The 20,508-nt window shown below is 38.5% G+C and overlaps 1 protein-coding gene across 3 annotated transcripts in view; it reads right to left on the bottom strand.

Moving 5' to 3' along the window:
* The window catches only part of LOC146505520 (VPS10 domain-containing receptor SorCS3-like), a 61,127-nt gene that overhangs the window by 30,323 nt on the left and 10,296 nt on the right, over positions 1-20,508 (bottom strand). For all 3 annotated transcript variants that reach the window (XM_085182378.1, XM_085182379.1, XM_085182380.1), the window contains exons 2-7: positions 11,683-11,750; positions 3,629-3,728; positions 3,313-3,471; positions 3,116-3,189; positions 2,187-2,251; positions 1,438-1,556 (exon numbers count right to left, since the gene is read on the bottom strand). In XM_085182378.1, the coding sequence (XP_085038504.1) occupies positions 1,438-1,556; positions 2,187-2,251; positions 3,116-3,189; positions 3,313-3,471; positions 3,629-3,728; positions 11,683-11,750 (585 nt within the window). The remainder of the gene's footprint in view (positions 1-1,437; positions 1,557-2,186; positions 2,252-3,115; positions 3,190-3,312; positions 3,472-3,628; positions 3,729-11,682; positions 11,751-20,508) is intronic.

Here is a 20,508-nt window from a genome sequence, read left to right as displayed (position 1 = left end):
GCACCCCACTCTGTTGTGAAAAGAGGGCATGCAGAGACTTCTATCGAAGGTGGTATATGAACACTGCTTTCCAGAGTGTTGAAAGCAGACAAAAATTAAGCACAACAGAAATTACTGTCATTATCTCAATTAGTCTAAAGCTAAGAGGCACTGAAAATTGTGCTGGCTTTATCTACAGTGTTTCTTGGAGATCTTAATGCACTACCACTTTCCCTTCCACTTACAGGCAGAGCAACACTACTTGATTGCTTATTTTCTAATCAACTAGAAGGATGGTGTTTGTCCCCCAACACACTACATTAGGACCCTAATGGAATAATCTATCGAAAATCAATGAGCTGCATTTTCCCAGGCCACATTTTTGAGGATGTTGCACTTGGCTGTTCCTTCCCTCCCAAGAGACTTTGGAGGTGTTGAAGACTGCTTATTTCGTTGTAGCCCAATCGATAACCTCATTACTCTTTGTCAAGTTAAATCCAACTGCCCCAAGCAATGAAAGTCACAAGAAAGTCATCTGTGCCACCAGATCTCCGTGCAGACACTCCCTGTATGTCCAGTTATTTTCACCAGCATCTTCCTCGTGTCTGCCTCTGCCTTGACGGTCAATCTCATCTCAGCTAAATGCAATTTGGGCTTTTTATTGAATCACCATTTCTGAATCACACTGTGATTTTTTTTTTTCATACAGTTTCATTCTTACACTGTAGCCATTCCAATCAAGTCATTGGATTAAATGTGTTGAAAGTGAAACTAGGTCACTGCTAGCATTGCTGCTGCAACATCATATCATATCATATCAAAAGATTAAATCTGTGAATAAATAAATAAAAATGAACAGAAAATATTTAGGGGTGTTTATTTAAAATGAAAGCAGCCACAGAAAAGTAGTATAATTTGATTTTTTTATTTTCCTCAAATTTAGTTAGTACAGTCAAGGATGACCAAAATGCATCAAGCCTGACCAGCAAGAGAAAATTGCATAGCTGTGGATGGAAATCAATGACAGTGGAGGGCATTTGAAAATTAAATTTTCTAATAATGACCCTGGCTGTGGCTGTCTAATTGGAGTCAAAGTCAGAGTGAATGATAATAAGGACACCAACCTGTCTATTCACAGTTCCTTTGCCGCACATTTTTCAGGCATGGAGTATGTCTGTGTGGAAACTCAAAGACTGAGCGTGCCTTGACATGAACGAGACAAAACATAATCAAAACACACATCGGGCCAGTGGGGAACAGGTGTGTTGGAGAAAGCTATTACATGGGTTTTGATGGAAAAGGATGAATTGGGTGCACATGAGAGCAAAATAAAAACAAACGACAATGAAAAAAAAAAAAAGAAAATCAAAAAAATCACATAGACAGCAACCTTTGCATGAAAAGATGCCGATGACTGGCTTAGTTTAATCGAGGAAAGTAATCTATTACTATGCAAACCTGTGTGAAAACGTATTCATCCTGTACGACGAGTGAGTTGGTGTCTACGTGTCCAGGGAAGAGGTACTGTTTGTTGCCTTCTGTGCATCGCTGGGCTCTGCACTTCACATACTGAGCACCTGGAAAGAGACAAAAGGAAATCAATCAGAAGTTGATTACAACCATTTATCTTCAAACAGTACTTTGTATGCAGTGGAGCTGCTATACAGTATGTAAATCCAAAATCCACTCCAAGTTCATCGCTCTGGAACAATTTTCAGCTTGTGTAACAGTCAAACACTGACACTAGTCACCAAATACTTTTTAAATCCAAATTAGATTCAAGACTATTAGAGTCAAAGCTCTGGCAGCATTACACGACAAAGTACATTTCAAGATGTTATTGTGCCAGACAAGGAGAGGTTGTATGGTAATTCTGATACACATTTTCTCACCACAGGAGGAATATGAGCATCATTTCTAATGCAGGAGATTCCTTTAATTGGTTTGACAGAATAGACCACGCTGTTTAGAAAGGGGAAGCTGAGGTTTGTCTATGAAACTCAGGGGGAAGATTAACAAGAAGAAACATCCATCAGCCCACTAAAATTCTCCGTTTTTGTCAGGAGACACCTATTCTGCTTTACTAGACTTCAGGGACCAATCTGAACAGAAGAACAGGTCTCATCTTGCCCGTGACCTCGCTCTAAATGAGAGGCAAGGGGTCCTTTGGGTCTTGCTACTGCAGCAAACTGGAGTGCAGTACTCACGGCCTTTTCCGATGCGCGTCTCAATGTGGACCACATCTGATTCTCTGTCCAGCCCCATTACCGCCCTTGAAAGAAGAAGAAGAGGAGAAAATAAAGAGGAGTGGAAAAAGGTTGGTGGGTAAGAAAAGGAAAAAAAATGTGAAAAGAAGAAGAAAAAGAAGAAAGGGAAGGCTCAGATGGACATCACTACTCTGTGAAACCCATAACAATATGTTTTTATTTCCTGTAGATCTGTGCCACCAGCAGCAATTAATCTCAATTCACCAACAACAAAGGAAACGGCAAAAGAAGAGTAGTATGGCATTGGGGGGGGGGGGGGGGGGGGGGCTTGACAAAACATCCCCCATTCCCATAAACACATGCCATGGCAAATGTGTGTTTTTACAAAATTGTAGGAGGCTCCAGCCTTATTTTGAAAAATAACTATTTGGCATAATGTGCATGAAGAAATAGTATTCAAGTGGACCAATAATGCATTGTTTTGGGTGCTGCTTCACCCGCTGTGCTCTTATTTATCAAACATCTAACTGTTCATGCATGTGGAGAGGATGTCCTATAACCAATGTCCTTTCTTTCCCAGCAAAAAACAAAAAACCCACTGGGTTTGACACATGCCATGACAAACAGGGATAAACGGCCTCACATCAATATTCACTGCCTTGTGCCCGCACAGTCAAGATTACTAAATGACAGCGACAACAAAAACAGCATGTCATGTTTGTGCTATGGACAAAGAAACATATTCCTTCAGGTCTACGTGACGTGGATATAATCAGTTTCGAGCTCGACTGCTGTGAGTGAGATCTGCTTTTGACTAGAGGTCACAGGATCCCTCTAAGACTATAGAGTCGTGAACACTCTGATGATGCAAATTGCAATCACTGTACAGATGGAGTTAAAAAGAAAGACGGGGGTCGACATAATCATACCAGTAGAATCTGCCTGGCATCACGTTGTCATGAACAAGCTGCCATTTCCTCCCAAAGTCCATCGAACTGTACAGCTGCAAGACAAAAACAGGCTGATCTTCATCATGCTTAAAATTTTCAGGAATAAGATGTTACTGAGCATCGTACATTATTTTATTCCCACTTTAAGTTTCATTGGGGATTCACTCAGAATATACCTTGCTGTCATGACTATAGGCGAGTATCCAGTTCTCCTGCGCGGGATGGAAGAGCAGGCTCAGGATGTTGAAGTTAATGGGATGCTTTTCAAAGCTCGCCCCTTCATCTGAACTGATGAGAACAGCGCTCTCTACTTCTGGGTCACTAAGCACCATTATCTAAAGTACAAAGGGCCAGATGATGTGTATTTATATACACACACATATACATGTATGTGTAAGTGAGAGAGAGAGAGAGAGAGAGAGCACCATTTAAAAAAATAAATAAATAAATTTCACGCCAGGAAGATGTAATAAGCAACAGGTAAATGCTAACCTTCTGTTTGTTGGTAGGGCAGACGTAGAGGTAACTTAAAACTGTCCTCGAACCCACTTTATCGTTGAGTTTGGTGTAGGTGCTCCCATAATCAGTGGATCTGGACACAAACAAAAAACATTTCATGTCTGATGAAAAAAATCCATTAGAGACAAATTTGAAAGCCCCATAGCAGAGTGTTGGGATGTTTTAGCCCATTAACTGCAAGTCACTTATTCTTTAAAAGACTCCAGAGTATACCATACTTTTTTCGATTGATTTTCTACCATTCGGGCAGCCTTTTGCTTTAAGGGATGAAAATCTACTTGCACAGTCTACATTCATGCTAATGTAGGTTTTGTTGCTCCTGTAAAGTGCTGCGTTAAAAAACACCGCTACACTAAAAACTGCCATTCATTGCAGCTCAGATTATAAAAGGACTAAATGTGTAATGTAATCAGAGGGTGGTGTTTGGCTGAAAAGCAGGGCTTTCAAGTAGTAAGTGTAGAGCTAATTTTTACAGAAATATGCTGGATAAAAAGATAAAATTAATCACTGCTAAAAGTAACCCCATGGTGCTTTTAGCAAGTAGTGAGCGGGCGTCTATTTTGTTTGTTTGTATCTTAGGCTTCAGGCAGCCACGCCAAGTATTTTCAGTGGTAAGTAGCAAAACCCAGCTTTGAAAGCAAGATGCTTAGTCACATACAAATTTGCACAGCAGTGTACATGCATATAAATAGATATAAATAAAAGTTAAAGCTTTGAAGTCAGCTTTAATTTAATTTGCTCTAACTAGCTGCAACATCTGCCTGTTATTTTTGAAAATACAATTTCAGTATTTATATAAATATTTCCAAAACTTTAATTTGCTCTCCAGACTGTGGAGCCTAAATTGCAGATAACTTGGCAACTCATCACTTGTGTTCCAAGGGGGAAGCTACATTTTAATTACTCTACAATTGCACTCACTAGCCACTTCATTAGTTACACCTGTTCAGCTGCTCGTTAAAGCAAATATCTAATCAGCCGATCAAGTCAGTGCATTTAGGTGTGCAGAGATGTTCACACTGAGCATCAGAATTGGGGAGAAATTTGATTTAAGTAACTTTGAATGGAGCATGGCTGTTGGTGCCAGACGGGCTGGTCTGAATATTTAAAAAATTTAGAGTACTTGGGTATTCCCATGGTATGGTCAGAATTTGGGGTAAACAACATGAAAGCATGGATTCATCCTACCTTGTATCAATGCTTCAAGCTTCTGGTGGTGTAATGGTGTTGGGGATACTTTCTTGGCACACTTTGGGCCCCCTAGTACCAATTGGTAATCATTTAAACACCACAGTCTACCTGAGTATTGTCGCTGACCAGCAGAGTGGCAGAACTCAAATTATTTCAAACTGGTTTCCTGAACATAAAAAAATGGCTTCCATAGTCTCCAGATCTTAATCCAGTACAGCACCTTTGGGATGTGGCAGAAATCTGCATCAAATGTGTGATCTTATCACGTCAGTATGGACCACAATCTCTGAGGAGTGTTTCCAGTTGAATTAAGGCAGGGAAAGTCTGTTTTCTCTTTGGCCCTTTGTTAAGATCAACTTTTGTTTAAGCATCAAAACTTATCAAAGGTTTTTAACAGCATTTAGGACAGGTGAAGAAGAGAGCCAAGTCATTTTTGAGGCCTCCCTGGCTAGCAGTTGAAGGATTTGTATGCATGTGATAGAGGATTTTCCTGATTTTCCTTCTTAAATACTGCCAACTTCTTCCCACATCACAATGTGAAGAAAGAATCTTCCAAAAACGTCCTTGTAACTTTGGAATTTTCACTCCACCTTCAACCCTAAAAAGTCCAAATAGCTCATCCTTAATTATAGCAGCTCTTACCAGTACCCCTTTTCCACCTCCACCTCCGCCCGGTGCACTTTGTGTTTAGTAATCCAGCCACGGACACATCCGTCTGCTCCAAAAACAGTCACTGTCATTTCACCCTGTTCTTGTTCAGCCAGAACTGGAGGGGTTACCCACATTCTTCTGCATTTAATTTTTAACAAAACACTTCATTATTTGTTAGTCACTCAAAGAGGTTTTGCAAACATCTAAAAGTCACTGCATGGTTTTTGATATTTCCCTGTTATTTAAATCTCGTCGTGGGCTACCTGAGATAATTAATTTCAGGTCCAGTAATTATGAACACCTTAATAAACAGTGTGAATCAATTTAGCCTGCTCCCTCTCATATTACAGATTTATCACCTGAAAATGATAAACAGCAACAAGCTTTTAGGCTTATATGTTTTGGAGTTGGAAAGTGTGCATAGAAATTACTATATGATGAATACTAACCTGCCAAGTGATTGTGCATGCAGTGTAGTTATATGAAGAATGATATGTAATTTAGCAACAATCTTGTAGCTTGAGGACTCACATGCACAGAAACAAGTATGCAAGAGACAGGATATGTATTATCACTGCTGACAAACATGCTATTAGTAGGCAATACAAATGCATGCTGCATGAAAGCTGTAAAAACAAGAAGGAACAGCTGAAATACAAAAAAGGTGCAGTGAAGGATGACATTAGCTAGTGAAGGTGAAGCCACTGTCGAAGCAAATTAATACATTTGGCTCAATGATTAGTTTGCCAATAAAGTGAAAGCAAGGCTAGTGTATGACATCACACTGCTGATTCTATTGATCAGCTACTGGTGCCAATAAAGCCAAAGGAAAGAGCAGACAACACCACTATTCACATAGGATTGGTATTGTCAGGGGAGCTTTATGTGACTTAGACATTTACCCAAAACACGGCATGTAAACTGTTGATTTGCTTGAATTTAATAACATGTCTGCTAGCCAGCTACAAAACTAATGTTACTATAGACTGCCAAATAACTACATTTGAGCTTGCATTTTGTATGAGTGGGTGTCCATGCTGTGTGGCAGAATTGATACCTGAATTTGCATGCAAAAAGCAGCGAAACATAAAGAGGCAAAACACAGGTGCACAGAAAAAAGACAGACATCACTGTGACATCTCCATGCATTAGATTACTATGCCATGGCACTTCTGTATAACGTAGATAATTTGCTGTGGACTATTTACGTTTAAATTGCAGACATGTTACATCTAAAAAGGATTAAGATTATACATTACTAGTGAATATTGCTATAGTAAAGAAACACAAGATTCCTAACTAAAGTCACTGCAACATATTTTTTAAAAGTTAGTTGTGCAAATATTTAAAAGAAATACCCATACCGTATAGGACATTGTTTGGCCTCAGGAATACACATAATGTACAATATTCTGCCAAAGACTTTAGCACAGCATAATTTCTTTACATTTTTACCCAGACGTTCTTGTATTTGTTAAAGAGTTCTTGAGCAATAGTTCTCAAAGCTTTCTGAATTTATTTTAAAGTTAATTTAAACTGGACATTGGCTGCTTTTTCACTGATTCTCGTCTTTGTAACTGACAGTTTACAGTGTAGCTTTTGTTTTGTTTTTGTTTGTTAAGCCTCTTAATACTGATCTATCAATCATTCAAATAAAAAAAAAGGTGTTGCATCATACCGCTTCGCAGAAAAAAACTGTTTTTAAATTATATCTTTAGGCACTTTGTTACAAGCAGCCTGTTCCATAAACACATGATTTGTTCCCATTTATTTAGCTGAATCTACAAATAATGGCAAAGATAACACAGTTTGACAGGCGTAAAATAGTATTTTTGCACCAACAAGGTGATTTGCAAAGAGCTCTTAGCTGAAAATCTTGACATGCTGTGCAGTGTTTCCTTAAGAAAATTGAGGGAACTGGAGAAATGGTGGACAAAGGAAAAGTGCCAGGTCTACAAAACTATCTACAGCAGAGAAAGAGTATCTAAAAGCAAAAATCCAACAAAGACCTGACACAGGACATGAAGATGCATCTGCTCCTTCATTCTATCTACTGTTTCAAAAATATCATGAGAAATGGCTTCAATTGAAAATTTTGGTTCAGATCCTTGTCAGTATGCAGAGAGACAGAGGTACTAATATGAGTGTTTTATAGTAGTCTTTAAACATGGTGGACACTGTCACGGTTTAGGTCTGCATTTCAGCCACTGTTTGTTCAAGATCTGTTCAAAATTAATGTTATAATTAACATATAGTATTCTATATAGTATTGCATAAGCATCAACTAGCAAACAAACACACTGCCAATGCAGTAAAGGCATATCTGGATAGAAGAACACACAATGGAACACTATCAGTTATGGATTATCCTACCGAGATAGCGGACCTCAACATTGTTCAAGCAGTGTGGGTTAAAGAGCAAACTTCAGGCAACATTGAAATAAGAGCTTTGAATGACTTTCAGAAAGTCTGGAAAACTATTCCTGAGGAATACTTGAAGAAATAACAAGAAAACTCGCCTAAGGGATTTTTTTTTTTTTTTAAAAGTGTGTTGAAGAATGAAGATAGTCATACTGAAATATCAACTTTTACAAACTTTGTAGATTGGTGCAAACTCTGCTTCTTCCTAATACTGCATTTCTATATATGCATGTGCACATTTCAATAAACCGCTGAACCTATTTTTCCATTTTCCTAGCAAAATAGAAAGAAATGAGGTGTGACTCAAGACTGCTAGCCAAGACTGTACTTTGGTGAATAATATCAAATGTTATAAAATTATTTTTCTGAGAAAATTCCACAAGATACATTTAGCGTTTTGGGGATTTTATCAAGAAATTTGTCATCGCTGTAAGATGGTGTATATTTCACACCGGGGCTAATTTGAAGACTCGCGCGTTCAAAATCATTAAGGAAAGCTCAGACTTTAAAGCTTTTTGACAACCAACAAGATAACATGAATGTCAAAAGAAGGAATATGATTTATGAGAGCCAAGTCTGGCAGATTTCTGCAGTGAAAAGTTGGGATAATAATCAGGCAGTTCTCACAGAAATCTGCAACAGAAATAATTTAACTCTGACAAAGACATCATGCAGACTAAACATCCATTCCCCGCATGTCAAACAAGTCTCTGCAAGCTGATTTAAACGATACACTGACATGTAATAAAACCAGGTACGAAATCAATTAATGAAGTCCAGGTATGTAATGGAAAATGTTAATCAGTAAATATAGAATATGCTCTTTGTTGTTGAAGGGCTAAATCATACAGTCCTTGAATACAACATTATTCTGCGTAATAGACACATTGCAAGCTTACAGTATAAGAGTAATAACTCTCCTTTCATACTGTTTGTACATTGAAGGCTGTGAGGAAGGAATTTTGAAGACTTCCTTTCAAGTGCTGTGATGAAATCCCCTTTCATATAGCTTTTAATCTTAAATTAGAGCCAGAATTGCCTTTTATTCTCTGTGCTTTCAACTGATTTAGATATTTAGTTTCATCCTCTTTCATTAGGTTTTCTTTTCAGTAGGGAAAACTTAAAGTGCTCACATTATGCTTTTTTTAGTTTCTCCTCTAACCCTTTAGTCTGTAACATGGCATTTTTTTGTAAATGTAAAAGGTTTTCAAAGTAAGAGAGGACAAATGTAGTTATTCCCTCCCATGGAAAATAGTGCTTCTGAATGGTTTGAAACACTTGTAGTCCAGGATTTTCTTCTCTTACTTATCTGTGCCACTACATAGCAGACTGTTATACTGCCCACATGGAAACAAGCTTGGCACACCCTCAAACAAAATGGACAAAGCACTCTGAATTATCTGTTGCTGCTGAACACATGCATACCCAACAATGCAAGAACTAAAAAGTCACTGCATTACTTTTATTTTGGTGGCAATCTCCCCGCAACAATAAGAAAATCCTTATAAGGGCTAGCACTGTGCACAGCTAGTGTGGTTAACATTATTGTTTTATGCATTTGTTTCTCTGCAAATCTCTTTGCACTTGCATGTTGTACTTTGCTGAATTCCCAATAAAGCTACAGAATGCACATAAAACAGTGACACGAACACATCCAATTTAGACCAATGCACAACATTACTTTGAAGCAATTTTTTACCTTGCTACTCGGTGCATCTAAAAGAATTGTAGCAGCAAGCTACAAACAACAGTGATGCTGTGTTTTTTTTTTATTTACATGTAAATTTATTGGTTAATATCAGTCAAATAAAGCTTAAGCTAAACCTTTTTGTTAACAGGTGACAGTGTTACATGTAACCCAGTGTTACCTTGCTTTGGACTAGCTAACTGACCAATCAGACCAATCCTTCCTGAAAGGTAGTTTAAAAGGAACAGGAGCTAAAGCAGAGTGTATAAAAATAATCTATGTTTAATTGATCCTCGTGGGGAAATTTCTCTCTGCATTTAACCCATTCATGCAGTAAAGTGGTGGGCAGCCATTGGGCTGTAGAATAGGGAGCAGTGTGTAGGGACAGTACCTTGCTCAGGGGTACCTCAGGGTAGCCGTTCAGTGGATTCAAACCCCCGACCTTCCGATCATGGAGCCACCACTCTACCTACTGAGCTATCCCCACTCTATGAGTATGAGTATCCCAGTACAGCCCGAGAAAAGCAGTGTTTTCTTTTAATATTAAAAATTTAATGAGACAGATTTTAAAATAAATGTAAATAACAACCAGCTGTATTTAAACACAATCAGAAATTTAGATCTGTTGCATGTAAAGACACTTGCACAAAACTGCTATCCACAAAAAGGGGCAGATGTGTTCATCATCTTGGTTCTCATATTTCTCCACAGCACAAACAGTCAAACCAAGCTTCAGTTTTACCTGAGTGCCTCCAAATGTAATTTCACTGTATAATTGGATAGACACCCAGTGTCTGCTATCATTGTCTGCGCATTAAGTTGAATCGTTCCATTTGCTGTTGACATTGTTTTCAAAGCCTTACCCTAAACGCATTTGTATTTGTGCTTAAGTACTGCTTTCAGCTGGCATATCGCTCTTTGATTGCGGTGGTGGAAGTAAGCCTCTTAAACGATGTTACTATATTGTGATGTTTCTTGGGCAGGAGCGGCAGGCGTCTCAAAACACAAAAGGCACTTGATGCGTGTTTAGATGGCTTCTGTAAGTCACCCGTTGATCCGAACACTGCGTCTTGCCACCAACAGAGGCCTGCAGCTGTAGTCATAAATCATATATTGTGTTATCACAGAAATCATTTACTCCCTTTTCTTTTCATAACATTCAAATCTCTGCTTTTCTAATACCCATAGTAAGAACCTTTGTGCATCCCCGGAGGAACACTCTAATTTACTCGTGGTGCCATTGTTAAGCAGACACCTTGATGATGGAAGACCTCCTGTACACAATATGGGATTTCAGAATGTGTCAAGTCGGGTGTAAATCTTAGTGCCGCCTCTGGTGAAACAGATATTAATTTGAAACTCTATGCTTGGTGGACTGATGGTCTCTTTTTCACGTGTATTTCAGAATGAAATGAGTTCTCTGCAGGCTATGGCAGAGGTGAGAGAAAAGGCATATCAGAGGCTGGATTGGGCTCTATGGTATAATCCTTAATGAATTCCATTCTTATTTATGACCTGACAGGGCACTGTAACTCACCTCTCAATACATACTGAATGAAATTACTACGGCTATATAGCAGCAATTGCATGTCAATTGCTTCTGAAACAAAAGGTTACAGATGACAATCAATCAAAAACTCCATCACAAAGTTTCTAGGTCAGAGGAAAAGCACCACAGATCCAAACAGAGAATCCCTCAGATCATTCTTGAGGTTTATCTTTCAGAAATAGTCCTGCGGATGATGGACAGAAAATTTGAAGGTTGGGCCTTCTTTAAAAGGTTGTTGTGGTGCTAGTTGTGTTATTTATGGAACACCAGCAAGCAAAAAGAGGATGGTACTTCAAGATGCTTTATTAAAACATACTTCATATTGGCTTCGAGTGAAACTTGATTGTTCGTATCCTAGCAAGGGAGAACACTATAAATCATGCCTACAGTATCCAGCACTCGATGAATATATTATTGTTGTTCTTGGCTTGTGATTTTGCATTTTTATAAAATTCCTGCAGTGATACCGCAACCTTAATATTGGTATGCAAAGGAAAAAATGGCAGAGATTAAAAAAGGAAAACTTACCTCCAGAGTGAGCTCTCGGTAACACCCCCCAGATTGAAGTCATAGAGCTTAGTCAAGATCAGGATCACCTGCAACGTAACCACAACAGACATATTTAATTACAAGTCAAGATCTGCATTTAAAACCTTTGGCTCGGCAGCGCACATTATCTGTCTCCACCTAATGACTTGGAATAAATACAGCATGTCCGCTACTTTTCTTTGCTAATAAATATCAGGCTCATACAGTATGTTAGCCCAATGACAAGTGATCCTCATGTTGTCAGGAAATGTCAGTCGACTAGTGGCAGGATCTGAAAAAGAAAATCCATGAAGGCTGTCAAGAGTTGTGTCTGTATCTCATGTGGAATGATACCTACATGACAGAAAACTCTGAACATAATTGTTCAGTGAACAATGAAAAGAAATGCAGTCAGTGGCTGCAATGCACCATCCTCTCTCATTTCCTTTTTTTTTAAACTTCAGCTTTGCTTTTACCTTCAAAACATTTAAGTACCTTGGCTGCCAAAGCACCAACAGATCTCAAATGCTGATGTTACATGTTGTTATTTTACTCTTTTTACTCATTGGAAGACGTCCAGTTCCAGTTTCGGTGGAACATTTGTTCTCTGGGGATGGTTGGACAATGTGTTTCTGGGGAAACAAAAATGCGGCCCATAAAAGCCTGTCAAGGCACAGAGGGCAGAGTGAAATGGTGTGCAAACGCATTATTGTCACTCCAATGGCATTATAAATGACTTCCCGTGGGGATGCTCATAACTCAGGATAGAAAGAGGGGTAGGGTAGAGAGCTTGGGGTGCTGTATGAATTGTGGGAGAAGGAATGGTAGATAATTACAATCAAAGACTAGAAAGATGACATAATCTTGTGATTTTATTTTAAAAAAAAAGCCATGAAAGATAGGTCCAAAGCTCAATTACAGTGAGTTTAAACATATTAACCTTATGGGACCCATGGAACGACTCATTAAACCGTAAAAAGCCACACAAGACTCAGAGGAACAATGACACGTATCTAAGTCTGCTTTGAAAATGTTAAAACCCAATTGACCCACAATTTAGCCATCAAATGGCCACTGTGCATGGCTGGGACTATCTGCATTGCAGGTTAATTAACCAATCACACAGTGAGATAAGCATTTGCATAACTAAATGCACCATGTCTGCAAGGTCCAACGCTGGAGTCAGAATCAATTTGGAGCACAGACTTAGTTAAATGGCTGTGATGTTAGTCCTAATTGCCTGCTTTGAAAAATAGATACAAGAGGAAAAACTGAGCCAAACTGTTGATCGTTTGTCTCTTCAGTTCTCTTTTGCTAACAACAATGAATCTGTGTCACGGGATATTATAAATACTACGAGGTAAATTGAATCTGGATTTGATTTTATCAGTGTCAGAACTAGAGCAGTTCATTCTTAACCACCGGCATTCAAACATCCGGCACAGCAAACGAATCGAGTGAACAACGATTCGATGTTCACAGTTTCGTGGGTTTCAATCATTTCTGCTGTTTTGCATGTGAATTCCAAATGAACCAAATGTACATAAATGTAGCTGGTGATGTAAAATAACCTTGAAAAAAATAGCCCCAAATGGCAAAACTTGATAACGAAAAGCCTCTCTGCACCCAAGCTGTAATTGCCATTAGGAGCTCTCCCTTAACTGTTGTCAACGTGTTTGTGTGGTTGGCTCATTAACAAAAGCTGACCCACTGAAATGGGTCAGTGAAGATCTACCTCAGGGACCAACGGACTAGTGAGGCAGCTGACTGTTTGGATGATTTGTCCCTAAGTGGATACATCAAGAGTATATCACTGTAGACTGCACGTTCCCACATCTTCAGCGTTATTGATAGGCTGTGCATCTGTGACTCAAGTCAATAGGGAGCAACTACTATACATGCAAATGCCGAGACCAGTAGGGACAGCACACGACTTGCACACCAGATGTGTGACTTAAAGTATGAGAATGAAGGTGCATTAAACACGAAACTCTTTTCGTGTTTGTGGCGCAGCCTTGCATTTATGTAAATACCGGGAACAAACAAACACAAAATGGCTTCTAGAATTATTTTGAGCCTTCTAGGTAAATACAATTCTCCATGCATATCATTGCTCACTTGCATACATGAAATTAAGTAAGGACCCTGGAAGGCCAAAAGCAGTGCATTTATTCATGTTTATGTTTTATTGATGTGAGCAAAGAGAGCTTTGCCCCGGGAAAGTCAACCAATCATTTTTCAGATTGGCTCTCACCCTCCGAGGAGTTGGGTTTAGTCATCCTTTTATCCTAACATTCTATTCTTGTCGCTGTCTTTTCCTTCTTTGCTTCCTATTTTCTTTTTTTGATTCGTTCAATCGCACCTCATTTGTTTCTTTCTTCCTTATAGAACAGACTCTCCAATTACTTTCTTTATTTTTAATCCAGCATTTTTCATTTGGCGACAGAGGAAAAAGAAAACATTAAAAGGCACACGCAGACAGGTTGTTTTGCCATAGATTTTAACTCTTAGATGACTGAATAAACAGCCTCCATGGCAACAAGTGTTAAAAGCCATAATTTAATTGTGATTATTTTTTTAGTTTAATTCAAAAGACTTACCAGCGAACAGATCTACCAGAGATTTTCCGGGCTAATGGTTTAGTCACTCTAAAATAGAAATAGGTCAGAAACCTCCTTTCGACTTGGAAAAATCAGTGGGTTACTTTGTGATTTCGTTCATTTTTTTCCCTGTCAGAAGCCGATTGCATGTATTAGCAGCCAGCTGTTTCCTCAGAGGTTGAGCGTGCAACACCGTCAACCTCTGGGTTGGGTGACCGTTTTTGATTACAAGGTGACGATCATGGCCTGACTCAGATGTACTGCAATGACTTTCAGACAGAATAGTGAAGGTTTGGAAATAGCTCACGTGTTGCAATCAATCTTAGTAATGCACGGATAAGCTCAACTCGTCTGCAAAGCATCTCTTTGCAATGGAGCACTCAACTCAACTAACTACTTGAGCGATTGTTTAGATATTTTTTGTTTATATTCCTACATAAAAGCAAGGTTGCTGAGTGTCTTTGTAATTTTTGCTGATCCTGCAGCCATCCTGCAGCAACTATGTCACTATTTGTGGAGCGATTTCTGAAGTTTCACAACTATAAGGTTCTTGGTGGAGTCTGAATGTGAGGAGTGTCTGTGAATGTCAATATCTGTGTCTGTAGATGGCAACAGACTTAACGCTCCCAACTTAACCACATTCAATCTCAAACTTAAAGCAGACTGATAGCAGACTGACTCTGTCCTACCACGTTATTGCCTGCATCAGAATAGGTTCGAAGACAGCAATTTACTGCGTGTTCACAGACCTGGTCCTCATCTCCGAAGCAAACATTTAAAATGCAACAAGATCAGAAGAGGCATCTGAACATAGTTGGTGGGCAGAATATTTTCTACACAACTCGCAATTTAGGTATGAATCATCTCTTTGTACTGTACTGAAAAATGGCTATTAATAAAATAAAATAGACTGTTGCTGCACATCAGCACAGTTATTTCGTGATTTCTAGCACCAAGCTTCAAATGGAACCTGTTGCTTATTCAGCCCCCAGTAAAGCATAATTAGGCTGGCACCCCTCAAATATTGTTTCTGCCTAATTGGGTAGTCAAGGGAAGCGAAGGAACCCTTACTCTAAACATCACACCTCCAGACTGGGTTTTTTTCTGCTCAGGAGTAACACATCGCGGGAAGTAAAAACAATCTTTAGAAATGCGAGAAATGAATCCACTTTCATGTGGATCTGGTGCTGTTTTTGAACATAACCAGAGGGGACAACAAGGAGCTAAATTAATTTCCAAGGGACCCCCAAAGTTGATACCAGTGAGTGATGTAAGGTTCATTGTAATAACTCAGCTAGCGGCTGATGCTCAGCGAAGCACTGACATATCTCTATTTTGTTACTTACCTTTAGCCTCTGCAAAGTTCACTGCTACAATGACACACATTTACATTTTCATGAATACACATAAGCTTTGTATATTGTACTGAAGGATAAACATTCATACAGTGAGCGAGCCATCTCCTGGGAGTGACCCCCGTCTATCTGAGCCACAAACGTCTAACAACTCACTGGAATATTTCAACACTAATGGAATTATTTTCATGCATTAGATATTTTATTTTAAAACCAAAATATGCCACCTCTCTCTGACAGTTGTTTGGAGGTCAGTTTTGTGATCTCCCAAAAGAGTAAAAGTGGTTTTTGAATCCATCAAGTGACTGAGTAAGACATAATCTGACAAGCCTTGCCTTAACTGGCATGTGAGTAGGTACATGTGTACAGTCTTCTCTAAGAGCTTTTCATGTGTCCAGCTGTAATAAGTAATATGACAGTGCAGACTTGAGAAGCGTCAGACTGGGTTTGAGGTCATTTAGAAATGACGTCACCGTTGGAGAGTTTGGCGATTTTTTTTTCTTTTTTTTTCACTCATTTTTTCACTCTTCTCTTTCGCCTCAGTCCAACCGGTCGAGGCAGATGGCTGCCCTCGCTGAGCTTTGCTCTGCCTGAGGTTTCTTCCTGTTAAAACTGGATTTTCCCCCCCACACTGAAACAAAGTGCTTGTCATAGGGAATAATCGGGTTTCTCTCTTTCTATGTAATATTTTACCCTACAATGTCAAGAGCCATGATTTCATTTGACTTCCTGATTTGGCTGTTCTCAACAAAGTGTGTGTCATTGAAGATTTTCAACTTAAATATTTCATTCATTAAGTTCCGATGTGTGTTTTAGGTGATTTTTTTTGAGCAAGGTAAGAATAATTTCATAGAACAACAACACATAGAGGTTTATAGCAAGTTTCAGCTCAGTGTCCAACACCACGCAACTTTTCTGTTTTGTTTCACAGCTCTCAAAGCACCGTTTTTGGCAGCAGTGGGCAGCTGTTTACAGTGAAAAACCTCCAACACACTCCTGCACAGCAGCTCAGCAGCAAGCAACAGATAGAAACAGTTAGTGCTTAGCTTTTTCACAAGCAAATAGATAGATATATGCCTTTATGCTAAAAATCTATTAGTATCGTTGTAGTTTTAAGTCTCATAGTCGTTTGAACCAGGTGGTGCTGGTCCCAAAAAATCTGGATCATTCAAGCCATAGCAGAAAGGTTACTGCAGCAAAATAGATGACATGCTAAGAGAGAAATCCAAGAAAGGTGAGAACTGGTGAAAAAATCACTGGTTGACAACAAATATAAGATAAGCTGTATCATAATGAAAAGCCTGATCTACTGTTGCTGACTGAGAACACCCTTGTCATTCTGATTTTGAACTGATGCCCTCAGGTCGACGTTCTAGGAAGCCTAGTAAAATGCTTTATAAAGGAATCATTTGTGCCAAATGCAATTAGTATACTGAACAACAAGATACTGCAGTGTAATTCGGTTATATTGAAGTTTTATGTATGTACTATATATGTATGAAAGTGCGCTGATAATTATCAGTATTTTTCTTAATTATAAATTGATTTGTGACTGATGTGAACAATAAGGTTACTCTATTGTATTCTATTCTAGTCTGTTCTATTCTATTATTTCTGCAAATGGAGCCTGGGTAAGCTATGCCTAGCTTTTACAAAATCCCATTCAGAATTTACATAATTTCATACCCGTGTCACCCCATCCACAGGTACTCTCTATGCTCTTTCAAATAAGAAGCAATGGAAGTGGTTTGAAAGAGGTGAAAAATGTACAACACCTTGGGGTGAGCCATATCTAACCAATATTGCTGATCCACACAGACCCCCTAATGCATTCAGGCTATTATCAAACACCAAAAACTGGTGAATACAGCAAGCTGGAACTCTCCGCTCTACCTAACTCCACTCCATTCCTGTTCAGGCAAATGCAATCTTGAAGGCATAAAAATAAAGCCTATTTCATTTGTTGTTAAGCTCATTAGAATCTCAACTTCATTAAGGAAATAAAGACAAAAGCCAAGGGCAACAAAGAGTAATTTGAGTAATTTGACAAAGACTGCTTTCTTTAAGTCAACTACCTAATTAATATCCTTGATCTCCTACATACTGAGCACGTTTCAGGTTTGCTGCAGACTATTGCTTTTAACTTTCATCTCCTGTGCTTTGTGGGGGGGAAAGATCTCCATCAAAGCACAAGAAAAAATATTGCTGTTTTGTGTCTTTTGTTGAGCCAAATGGGACTACCAGTGTAGTTGTAGTAAGTCATCCGTGTATCAAAATGAGCGCATCTCTTTTGTTCCACAACAGATTCAACAAAGTAGTCATAAAACGTTTTCCTTTTTTTTGGCATAAGATTAAAGATTAATATATTCATGCATCCATTAGAAATTATCTGATGCAAACACCTGCAGAGAAAAGAAATACAGTATTGGTTGCAAATTTGCATAAATTTCTTTAAGGCTTGACAGCAATGAGGGCAAAATCAAGATGCACTGCAAGTGGGTGGAAGGAAGAAAAACACAACATCTTGATTGTGGCTCTAGGAGGACGTCTCCAAAGGAGAGCACTTAGTAGAGACAAATGTCTTTTAAGAAAAATTGTGAGGTCCAAGAGAGGCCTTACTCTGTCCTCATCTTAATTGTGCACCAAATTGATTGTTTGTACTTTTGTGGGGGAAAACATACTCCAGGGGATGAAGCTTTCATCAAGTAAACCCCCGCAAAATGTCCCTTGTGCATTAGTCTGCTGTTTCTATGTTTGCTTATCCACTAGACTTTTGAGCTTTGGTCATGTAACCCTGATGCTTCGAGCTTGAGAGGTTTCACCAATCAATTCAGTCCATTAAGAAGGGGGAAATGAATGAAATGGGCAGAATATAAAAGGGTTTCACTTCAATGCAGCTCTATTGTGAGGAGATTTTGTGAACATGTTGTACTTTTTTTCTTGCTAACAACAATACACAATAAACTGTGCTGTTTGTCCTTAATAAGATAAAAGATTGATAGATCTGCTTCAATCTTTTTTTTAAAGAAAGTTTGGGGTAAGAAGTCATTGAAATACGTTTAATGGACTGGATATGAAAATATAAACTGTCATGTTTTTTTTCTTCCTTATGTTTGATGTTGTTATGCCACAATGCACTGTGGTTTCCTCTAAAAAGGTGGAAAACAAGGAACACAGCATTCAAGACAGATTTGATTGCAATTTTAGAAGTCATTTAAATGTTTTGACACGTTTAACAAAGTTTTAGTCGCATCCCATGCAATCTAAAATTAATTTCATGCATTGTAAGTGGTGTAGAGAGCCAAAAAAAAAACAACCTAGTATTTGCATTTTTTTTTCTTACAGGGTTTTGGCACTGTGCTTCTCTTGATTGCTCAGATTTAGAGTTCATAGGTTAAAGGTACAGTTGGATGTTGTGGGTGCATTATCATCTTATTCATTAAGCCACCGAAAACAACCAAGTCTGAAATATAAAAATGTAATACTAAATGAAAAGTTCCCCCAAAATCAAAACTACTATTTTCATTTTGGAGAACTTTGTACAGTCTAATGCCATCTAGGCATTTCTTCCAGTGTCTTCTGTTCTCTCACAGCTTTGGCTCCTAATGGCTCAGCTTCTGCCTGGAGGGGTCTGAGCTAGAGCCAAAGGCGGTAGTTAGTCCAAATTGAGATTTTGGAAGAGAGAAGCCCTCCACCTAAAATGACCCCCTTCACTGCCAAAAGTGCTGAGACTCAGCTCGTGAGCTAAATGTGTCCCACATAAAATTTTGTCTTTCTTCCCCTCTTGCTTATTTGCATTTTTCATAATGCAAAGAGAGTAAACTGGTAAACATTAGTTTTAATAAAAATTACATGCATACACTACGCATTTTCTTTGCCAATTATACTTTTTAAGGAATAAAGTCCTGCCAAGATTATGTTTGATAGGAAAGTTATTTTCCAGAAAGTAATGTGCTATGTTCCTCTTTTTCTTCGTTCCTATTTTTGTTTGCCTATACAACTACTGTACCGAAGTGCTTGTAATACAGTACAGTACAAATATAGTTTGAGCTGTTTAGTTGTAAATATCTTGTGTTAATTTGGGTTATATTTACCCTGACAAAAAGTTGTAAATACAGTCTAGCAAATCAGGCCCTTCTCCTCATTATTCTGATAAAGACTGACAGGGGGATGCGCTCGGTGGGTTTCAGTGCCAAATGTTGTTTCCAGTTCATTTGAGAATAATTATGTTAATAAAACAAAAGATCAACCCGTTGCTCTTTTTTAAAAATTGCATCCATATTCAGCCGTGGAGTGTAACACTCGAGGTAAGCCAAAACAGTTTCTTCCGTAGAGAAAACCTTGGGTGTTTTACAATAATTTCTTTTTAGTATTGGCTCGTGAATCTGGATGTTCAAAGCGCAGGACTTAGACACCAGAGACTGGGCTTTTCTGATAGACAATACAAACACTTTGAAACCCCCTAATCATAGCCATAGTCTCTGATAACTGTTAACAGAGTAAACAAGTGAGATATTCAAATCACTGGTGATTTGACTGGTGGCTTTTCTAAAACTAAAATCCAAGAACAGCATTCTTCCTAACATCAAAACTAACAAGGCGCTGCGTGTTTATCACCATGCAAAGGCTTTAGCATGCTTTGATTGCAATATGTAGATATTTTGTACATATTTTGTACATTGTAAGAAAGAATGAATTGCGTGGTCAATGTATTGTAATTTCAAAGTGTCAACATTTTGTGAACTGACAGATAGGTTAACAATTTTTCTCATGCTGGTGACTAAAACCATGTGATGTGTATTATTTCTGTTTCAAAGCACACTACCAATTTATAAATAAACATAAGGTTCAACATAGTGGCGGTTTTGCCT

This window comes from Neolamprologus multifasciatus, chromosome 13, assembly GCF_963576455.1.
Source record: "Neolamprologus multifasciatus chromosome 13, fNeoMul1.2, whole genome shotgun sequence".
NCBI classification, from domain to species: Eukaryota; Metazoa; Chordata; class Actinopteri; order Cichliformes; family Cichlidae; genus Neolamprologus; species Neolamprologus multifasciatus.
Note: the sequence above shows the minus strand (reverse complement) of the source record. Positions and strands in the feature narration are given on the sequence as shown.